Source organism: Ixodes scapularis, unplaced genomic scaffold (assembly GCF_016920785.2).
Source record: "Ixodes scapularis isolate PalLabHiFi unplaced genomic scaffold, ASM1692078v2 ptg000932l_1__unscaffolded, whole genome shotgun sequence".
In the NCBI taxonomy this organism is placed as follows: Eukaryota; Metazoa; Arthropoda; class Arachnida; order Ixodida; family Ixodidae; genus Ixodes; species Ixodes scapularis.
Window position 1 is genome coordinate 23622 of NW_024610071.1, and position 10292 is coordinate 33913.

A 10292-nucleotide genomic window follows, 5' to 3' on the forward strand; every position below is an offset into this window, starting at 1 on the left:
CTTGGTGTTTATGTACACTGCGCGACACTGTTAGTGGTAACAATCAATATCCTGTTTTCATTTTTCACCTTAAATTCGAGGGGCTGACATTTGCCTATTGGTGTGGAATAAAGCGCTCGTTTGGGGCACTAATCTGAGCGACAAATTTTCAGCTTTTTCAATAGCTGTCAAAGAAATAAACTGCAAATAAAAGCGATTTTTTTCATGTTCGTATTAACGGTGGAGCGCAGTGTATGTATCTGCCTTGGGGGGTGACATGAAACCATTTTGCTTGATTATACACTTCTTTTTATTTCTTTTGTGTGTTTATGAAAGTGCGTTTTTCAGCTTAAGCTCCTGCCTAGTTTTTGCCTCACTTGTGCTACGGTCTTTTCTTGCAATAGAAGGCCACGCAACATAGTCTACTTTTACAATGCTGAATTCAACAGTAACACTGTAATTTGGTTAGATGCAATATTCACACGCACATCTGAGAAGTAAAATGGGAGTCGTTAGTAAACGTTTTTTTATTAAAATATTTCTAGATGCCTTTCAGCCCAGTTGGACAGGTATTTCGCTCAGTACAAAAGCTTGAACATGATTTACTGTGATAATTTTATGCATTCTAATATTAAACAAACAAAAAAATGCCCATGGTCTTTGTAGGTTTCTTCCAGCCGTCAAATTATGCCGTCTGCGCACATCACTGCCTGATGCTTCACGACGAGCACCCTCTTGTGGTCTTCTGATTTTTTTGATGGACGGCATATGGGCATGCTGTGCGGTCAACAAAACCCCAACAGTTGTTCAGGGGTGTTCCCTTGTCCTTGAAGGCCTAATAAAAAAGACAAAGAAAAACACTCTTACAACACAGCAGTATTTAAACACTACCAAAACATGTGATATGGGACTTGTTACTCCTCTAAGATAAAGTGTATTTCCATTTTAGGGTTGTAAAAAATTGGGTATCGTAAATTAATATATATATATATATATATATATAGTTGTTCCTTAATTCTGCTAAGGTTTGAGGCCGTCAAACTGTGCATGCGAGGCCCGCTACGCCGGAATTCAAAACGAAACTTCTAAAAACTGTTCTAATCTACCACTATCGCTTAGAAGTCCAGGGTTGTGTTTGCTAAATTTTGCATTGTTTATGCCTGTCTGGTTTTCACCAGACAAAAAATTGACGTCGAATATTCTTTCGACCGTTATTGGTACCTCTTTTCAAAACACCACCGGGTAACATATTCGGCCGCCATATTTTGGGCATCGCTTTTAGTGCGAAACTTGTGACTAGAACCCATTTCATATTCAGTATTGACGCAGCATTCGTGTCTAATACATTTAGACTCGCATCCGCGACAAACAATGATGTAGCTCTCTTGCTACCAAGACACTTGGCCAAAATAAGGCGGCCTCGAAGACTAGCGGCACCATGGGTTGCACTTTTAAAAAGGCTGCATTCAAGTTTCTATTATTTTCTAAATCTACCAAGGAAATCCAATGCAAACATTTCTTGAGGAAAGTTAAACAATTCAAAAGTTGCGAGCGAGTGTGGAAAAATAAAGAGAGGGGGAATGGTTTCTTTGGTGCAGCTTGCGAGCGCTATGCTCGTGGTCAGCTTTCAGTGGCATTTTCGACAGGAGGGCGCATGCACAGATATAATCGACGTTCAAGCACGCGCACCCGTACATCTGACTGCATAGCCATAGGACGTCCACAAAACGCGACGACTTTACCGACGCCGTGCTGGTTGCAAAGTGATACTCGTTCACTTCGTTTGATTATGCTGTTTTGTGTTACATAGAACTCAAATCGAATGGTTTACTTTTTACGCGCGGGGCGTACGCTTTACTTCTTGATACGGCCCCTTTCAAGCTGAGGTCGCGGTCAAAAACATCGACGCGTATTGAGTAAGTGCAGCCATCTTGAGATCTAAGCGATCACGCTAAGGACGCTGAGGGCAGTCCGCTCTACAACTTGTGAAGCGGAGGGCACGCTCACTCCGCTAACTATACGCTCCAACTCAGAGCGGGCCACGCATGCGCGGGGGGGACGATGCTTCTCGCAGAGCGTAAAGTAGAGCAAAGAGGGCTCATAAAAGTGCCCTACTAATACTCATAGATTGCGAACGCGCTCGTCGTGACTTGTCCTGACACTGCCCATGTACACCTTTGGCGTATAGAAAAAAGTAACTTTTCACCAGACAGAGCAGCTGCGCTAGAAACAATGGAAACGGGAAATTTACACAAACCATGCAGGGTCTCACCTGTGAGCACAGCTCTAGTTTCGCCAGGGTCAACCACCTATGTTTGTTCACGTCAGCGAGCAGGTGGCCGAACCTCTCGTTGATGTGACCCACGATGAGGTTCAGAGAACTGAAGAACACCGACAAGTTCCGTCCAAACGCTCATCCAAGTACGAACAGACGGTTGGGATAGGCCAGACGAGGAAGAACCATGCAAAGCGTCTCGCCAGATTGACAACACCCTGCGCCAATCTGTCGGGTGCTGGTATTTGGAGGCCCGCATGCCGAACAGCCAGGTCCTTCTTTAAGCAGGATAGCTTCCTAAAGGGTTTCTTTTCTACTTTGGAAATATCCAGCAAACCGCGTTCGGAAAGGAAGCTTCGGCGCTTGATGGCACGAGGGATACGAATCATAGATTCGATGTCTCGCCAGCTTAATCTCGTTAGTAGAAGTCTCCTTCCTTGAGAACAGCGGGGATTCATCGAGCAGATGCCTTGCTAGCCTTGAGCAACACTGTACTCGTACTACGCAAAAGGATGTACTCGCAATGCGCAAACTTCGTCCTTTTCTCTTATTTTTCTACTTCAAATAAGTAAATCTGTTTCAGTTTTAATTCGAGTGGAGCAGAAGCTACAAGAGCGAGTGCCGGCCTTTCAGCGTCCTTGATAAGCACGCGCGCTCGTGCAGTGCAAGTACCGTTTAGAGCAACATGCTCATGCTTATACCTTGGGCTTCACTCGCACACAAGGTGGAACGATTATATTTATATTTTATAGCTTAATATTTCTTCAGGTGTGTGCCTACTCTTTTGTGTTCATTATTGTCGCCTTCGTTTTTACTACCTCTACAATCACGCTCCCTTTTACTCTCTTGGTGTTAACGTTTAGGTTTTCTTGTCTTACTAGTACTATAAACGTCCACTTGTGGGGCTACGCAAGCAAATTTTTCGAACCCGCTCAAAACGCTCTTACGCTGAAGAAAAACGCTCTACTAAAACGCGTTTTTGGACCTCCGCTTTCCATTCCGGCGAAGCGGGCCGCGCATGCGCAGTTTGGCACCCTCAGAGCGGAGCGGAAGATGAAAACGGTCTACTAAAACTCTCTATTATAAGCGTCAGCCCGAGCCCGAACTCTTGCCTCTTTCGCCGTTCGTGTTCTTCAGTTTTCATGTTCTGCTTTATGATTCATTAAACCGAAACCTAAAAGTCAACCACCTCTGCCTCGTCTTTTGTCGGGGCAGCCCATAGCACGGCGCGCTTTACCGGACCTTCCTAGATGTCTCCTGCCGTCAAGTAGCGGCCTGCTCGTCAAATTACCAACATCGTCGCCTCTCCATCAGAGAATCACTACATTTGTGTGCGTCAGCTACCAACCTTGTGTTGTTAACAGAAAACTAGGGGCTTTTAAAGTGTAGTTTTTGAAACTTAGGGGCTTTTAAAGTGGAGCGAGTGGGGCGACTCATCGGTCACGCGACAAACACGGGAAAGCGTGCCGCCAGCGTTTGCCGGCTGCAATTAAGTCACCTATTCTCAAGCACTGAATTTAAGGAAAAAAGTAACGAATCGAACAACACAGGACTAAGAATTCTGTTACCTTTAGCCGATTACTGACTGGGAATGCAGATATTGCAACTTGTGTAGCTATTACACGCGCGGAACGAGGGTGGGGGGACATGGCTTGAGTAAGCTTATCACCGCGTGAATCTGAAACCGAAACTGATCGGGAGCATGCCGTGCGGTGTTACTTTAACCGATTACGTTCATGTCATGTTGCCCTTCGAAGCGCCAGATTAAGAGAGGTGTCTAGCCTACCAATTTAAATACACAGAGGACCTGTATATCAATAATACTTGCAAATACCCTTTGTATTCATCTAGTAAACAGCGGCACTCACTTGCCGAATGGTTCTCAGAAAATGGTAAGGCATATATACGAACCGGGTCGGCACGGTGTTTAGAGTAGAGTCGCGAAGGTGTTGTGTTGGAGTTCTTTTTTTCCTGTCACAGGTGTTCGGTATAGACCATTTGCAGTCTCTCCCAAGCGCCCCGGCGCGCGCGCGAGGAATCTTGGGATCGGTGTTCTGTCGGCCCCCGTCGTCTGGCTGCTCTCCGTTGGAATCGCATCACCTCGCCCTAGACATACTTTTCATCTTCGTTGTTTATACTTAATAATCCTCTTTTTTATCTACTCCAGTGTATTTTTCTTGTTCATAAGTGTATCTATTTCGTTCAGCGCTTTGTATTTCTTCTGTATATTACGTGTTTTTGTGCATATTCCATCGTTTTCGACGCGGCCGTCGACGGACACCACGCCGCTTCGTTCGCCGCTCCCGGGGTGAGTACTGACTGTTGCCGTTACGCTCTATCCCGCTCCTAGGCCGTTCATTTAACTCGTGTGCGGTCGCGAGAGAGCAGTTTCGAACATCACTACAAATGTCACCGCTGTAAGCAGAGAAATAAAGTAGTCATCACGAAGCGAAGGCCGACATGCCTTCGCTTCGTGATGCGCTCGCCCTGTGAAATGTGAGCGTGGGATATCGAGTACTGCTTGCGTGCTCAACATTCGGGACGGTGCTTTGTCGTTGCGATCTTTTTGCCCTTCGGACGCTTGCGAAGCTGTACCAGCGGTCGGCGTGCCTCGGCAGCGCTCGTCAACAACCGTCCGCGCAGCATCACATCCTTCGCGTTCGGTTCTTCGTCGCGGCGGGAGAAGGGGTTCTGACTGCGTTTTATGCATAGTATGGGGGAGATTCCATTGTTTATCGAAATTACAGTTCAGCTAGCGCGCTCACTGTGGTGAGGCAAGATTGCCCCTGCGAACCGCGCTAACACAGCGTCCCGCGAGTGCATATCTTTATTGATCATCCCGTTTTCACGCAAGCGCGTGCATATGAAATGCTAGACACTTTTTAGTGGCTCTGCGAACTGCTTCTTTTGGACGAACACTGACGCATTGAAAGCTGGAGTGTCTTTGCCACTCCTGTACAACACTTCACGGTCGTGCCAGCAGCTTTATGCTGCTGGCACGAAACGGATTATGGTCAAAACGCGTTCTTCGTATTCAGAGCTGCACTATATCATGGACACTGACAGGGCAGCAGCAACAAGCAGCTCAGTGACACTGGAGATGCTTGTCCCCAATGCCAGTGCGTGGCTTGCTTTCAGAATGCTCCTTCGACTGTGTAATGTTCGAAAGTGCACAAGAAGTTGTAGATTACAAAAGCTGGCATGTTTGCCTAATAGCAAACGCTCTTTTTTTAGCACAAAGTTTACAGCAGGCTTTTTTTGAGGGGTTGTTACCCTAGATGAACTCTTACTTCGCAAGTTTAGGTTAATTCTGTCAAAACAACACCAAACCCATTAAAAAACTGTGTTGGTCAAATTTCCGTCCTCCTTTTAAAACGCTGACTGAGCTGCCTTTTTTTCAGGGAAGGCTATGGCGACACGGGATGTACCAGAGCCGCAAGAGCTACCACTTCCAGCAGGACCTTGGACCAAGCAGCTGAAGGACTTTCCTTCCGCATTCTCGGAAAGCCACATCCAAGGGCATGGCCAAGCAGCTGGAGCACAGAAGCACACAAGTTCTGGCTACAAAATGTTCAAGGCCCACAAAGTGCAGAACATCTTCCTCCACACCACAAGTGCATCAGAGACAATTGTCAAGGCTAACGTGGAGGCTTCCATGACCCTTACGAAGCGATACGCAGTGCATGCTGTGCTCTGCCAAGATGGGCAGGTCAGCAAGGCTTCCTGTTCCTGCAAGGCTGGACAAGGCGGTGTGTGCAAGCATGTGGCAGCACTGCTTTGGCACATGCTAGACCTGATAAGGGAGGGAAGGTCCTACATCCCGGATGCTCTGGCCTGCACTGAGGGAGCAAGGCAGTGGGGCCCATCTTCAAAGAGAGGTGCAAGTACGGTGTCGTTCAACGAACTAGAATTCGTCAAGCACGACTCTAGCAACAAGGCGAAGAGTGCGAGAAAAACCACGGAAGTGCATGTGGACGTGGCGCAGGCAACCGTCAAGAGGCTGCATACAGATTTCATTGAGAAGGGAATATTCCCAATGTTTGCGGACGTGATGGAAGAAGCTGCCTTCACACCCTTGCCAAGGAAGGTTCAGGAGCACTCGAACACGGATGATGGGGCCTCTGCAGCACGGATCAGCTTGCCCATAAAAGAGTGCTGGAATCACCAGATGCCACCAAGCGATCCATGCACCCTGACTCTTACACAAGCTCAGCACCTGGAGGAACAGACACGTGGCCAAAGCAGAAGTATGCTGTGGCACACGGAACGTGAGAAAAGGATCACGGCATCACAGTTCGGAGACATCGTCAAACGACAAGCACCCGTGAACGAAAAGTTTCTCAGGACGATTTTCTCGGGCGGACATGGCACGACACGTCACATGAGGGCGGGACTTCAGAATGAGGCGGCTGCTCTGAAGCGCTACAAGGCCAAGCAAAAGGTCCAAGTCTTCAGTGTTGGCCTTTGCATCAACCCTGGCCTTCCCATGCTGGGGGCATCACCAGACGGGCTGGTCTGGGACGAAGATATACAGGAGTACGGACTAGTCGAAGTGAAGACCGTGTCACGGGCGATAGATGCGAACCTGACGACCTTCGAGGAGGTGATGAGCAGAGGGTTTGTGGAGTTTATCCATGCGGACAAGAGTGTCGACAAAAAGCACAAGCACTACTACCAGGTGACAGGACAACTTGCGCTCACAGGACTGGAGTGGTGTGACCTTGTTGTTGACTGGGCGAAAGACTGCTGGGTCACACGGGTGCCCTTTGATGAGGCACTCTGGGTGAACGTTATGGTGCCACGCCTGACAGACTTTTTTTTTAAATATCGGAAAGACTGAGTGTTGATCATAAAATTGTAGTGTCTGTTGTGGGCGGTTCTAGTGCCAAGTTTGGACACTTTTGGTAATCGGGTTGCAAACACTGCCCGCGTGGGTGGGCGGCTCCGTACGTCAGCCTGCTGGTTTCGACTTCGACAACACCGGTTCTTGGCCTACCCGGTTTACGCAACTCGAGGAGTACGCTTATGCCTCCGTACTTCGCCAAGCACCACCGGACATTCAGGTGCGGACACTTCTCTACTGCATGGGCCCCGAGGCTCGGGTCCTTCTCGACATGTTCGGCTTGAACGCCGCCTCCCTGAACAACTACAACACGGTGGTCAAGCGCTTCTCGGAACACTTCCTGTACCCCGTCAACGAGGTGTAAGAGTCCTCGAGGTTCCACGAGCGGGTTCAGCAGCCGGGAGAGAGCGTCGACAGTTACTACGCCGAGCTCTGCAAGCTTGTCAAGTGGTGCAACTACCCGTCCCCCAAAGTCGAAGAACGCCTGGTTCGCGACCGGTTCGTTGTTGGTCTTTGCGACGAACGCCTGTCCGGCCAGCTCTGCTGGAAAGCCAAGCTCAGCCTCAAGGACGCGTGGACGCAGGTGAGGCAGATCGAAGACGCCGAAAAAGAAAAAAACTGCTCGCGGGAGTCGAGAGTGTCCAGGTCACCGTCAACGTTGACGCCACCAAGTCTTGTCATGGTCCGACGCACCAACGCAAGACAACAAAACGGTCAGACGACGCATCAGCAGTGTCTTCACTTGGCGATAACGACCCAGGTTCCTGCAGCTACTGCAGTCGGGCCCCCCACACACGCTCAGACTGTCCTGCTCGGCAGTCTCTGTGCAATTATTGCAAGAAGAAGGGCCACTTCGCGGACGTCTGTTGCGCTCGGAAACGAAAGCAGAGCAAGGTGGCGTTCCTTACCGCTCCACGCAATCCTCGAGACTGAGAAGGCCAAGGCCAAGTACGTTGAGGTCAATGTCGACAACTACACGGCGATATTCAAGGTAGATTCCGGCGCGGAGGCGTCTGCTGTTTCGGAAGCCTTCCCGAACTTACCTCATCATCTGGACAAGGTCGACGACCTGCTGACAGCACCAGGAGACCAGTCGCTAAAAGTCATTGGGTACTTCATGGCTACCCTCCTGTGGCGAGGCAAGACCGGTCATCAGCGTCTGTACGTGATCAAGTCCCTCTCTATGCCCCTGCTCGGGTTCCCAGCCATCCAGGCTCTGGGTGTGGTAAAGTTCTTGGACGACATGAAAGTGCCGGCACCGCAGGGACTTTTCAGAGGTCTCGGCACGCTCAAGGAGGAGTACAAGATTCGGCTACGCCCGGATGCGGTTCCGTTTTCACTTAGTGTTCCATGCCGCATACCGATACCCCTGCGCGAGGTGGTGCAAACAGAACTGGCCAAACTGGAGCAAGACGGAGCCATTCGGCGTGTCACCAACCCCACACCTCGGGACGCTGGACTGTTCATGGTTCCAAAGTCGTCGGGAGGTTACCGTGTCTGTATCGACTTTACAAAATTAAATCAAGTTGTCCCGAGAGAACGTCATGTGCTCCCCACCGTCGATCAAGTCCTGGGACTTCTGGGCGATGCGGCAGTCTTCTCGAAGCTCAAAGTTACCTCAAGCTTCCATCAGGTCAAGCTTTCCAAGGACTCTCAAGAGCTTACGATGTTCATTACGCCGTATGGGCGTTATTGCTTTTGCCGACTCCCATTTGGCATCACGTCGGCCCCTGAGTTTTTCCAGCGACAGGTGGCGTGGATCTTGGAAGTCCTAGACGGATTGGTCAACATGGTCGACGACATCCTAGTCTTCGGCAGAACGAAAAAGGAACATGACCAACGCCTGCGGCAGGTGCTGTTGTGTCTCTCCGAGGCCGGCGTCACCCCTAGCTTCCGTCGACGGTTCGGCCTCAGGTGGACCTGTCTACTCGCGTCATCGTGATGTGCCTCGTCCAGCATCACCACCACGTGTTCGTGGTGATGGTACGGGCCGACACTACTCAACCCATTCTGGAAGACAAGTGGTCGCTCCCAAGAGACTCAATCTGTAAAACTTTGTTTTTTTTCACAGCCAAGGTGTCCGATACTCTCCTTGAACATTCTAAAGGGGGGATTTTGCGGGCGGTGCTAGTGCCAAGTTTGGACACTTTCGGTAATCGGGTTGCAAACACTGTGCCCACGTCTTGTGTAAAAAGCCATTGCCTCGTGTGATAAAGGTGCCTTTTGGTTCCTAGCTCTGGACGCTCAGTTGGTTGCTTGCCGTCGCTGGTGGGCTGTGCAGTTTCACCGCCGGCCACAGCCCGGCACGGCAGTGTCACAAAGGAATCAACCTCATTTTTAATGCCAAAGACTTGGAGAACATATAATAAACCAACTTTTGTGAACTGAAAGTGGCTGTCATGACAAGTAGTTGGAATGCCTCAGACTGCTCATGTCGGCACAAGAATTTGTTGCAAACTGTAGCGCGTACCTCTGTCCGATATAGTAGTCGCAATATTTGTGTACTGAAAATAGAGTTTGTGCACTGTGCATGCTAAATTTCATACACTTTTCCATTGTTTACAAACCCACGCCCCAGCGTGTAATCTTCACAGCCTAGCATGCGCGTGGTCGTCAGTTGTGAAACCGTCCAAAGCACGCGCCATACACACAAACACTAAAGATGGTATGAGAGCGTGTGACACCTAAAGAGGGCATGATCCTCTTCTGCATTATGCGCGAAAGTTCCAACAACGACCATGTGCTGTGGCTACCAACGCCGCTTCCGGCGGCCCACCTGGGAGCAAAATTGGTTTACGGTAGTGTCGTTACTGATTTCAGCGCTATTGATGGTGAAATTTTGGTTGCACGTCAAGGTCCCCACATGTTCTTCCTCTGGGGTGACAGACATCTTCCTTTGGTTTAATCTGTAAACCCTCTAATCTTCATTTGCTGGGGCATATTGACGGAGAATTTTAGTAATTCGCACAATTTACAATGCAACAGCTTGTTTTCAACATCTTGAATTTTTGCCTGTGGCACACGCAATGGCATCTCAGTTAAAGCCCCTTCATGTTTTAAAAGTAGCGCAAAGTGCGTCGATGCACGAGGCACGTGCAACATGCAGCCCTTGGGAAGATCATGGCGACACAGCGCAGCACTGAGCTAGATTTCAGACGCCATGTCCTTCCCAGAAGTGGCACACGGTACGTGTCT

The 10292-nt window shown here is 49.4% G+C and overlaps 1 protein-coding gene across 1 annotated transcript; it reads left to right on the plus strand.

Annotated features, from left to right (window-relative positions):
• Nucleotides 1-4310: 4310 nt before the first annotated feature.
• Nucleotides 4311-9487, plus strand: LOC121046450. Its single transcript, XM_040500691.2, has 2 exons — nt 4311-4562; nt 5656-9487. Exon 2 carries the CDS (start codon nt 5664-5666, stop codon nt 7092-7094), a length of 1431 nt encoding a protein of 476 aa, XP_040356625.1. The 5' UTR covers nt 4311-4562; nt 5656-5663; the 3' UTR covers nt 7095-9487.
• The last annotated feature ends 805 nt before the right edge of the window (nt 9488-10292 follow it).

What these genes read in the sequence shown, in the direction of transcription:
- LOC121046450 (XM_040500691.2), top strand. Translation starts at nt 5,664, where the DNA reads ATGGCGACACGGGATGTACCAGAGCCGCAAGAGCTACCACTTCCAGCA.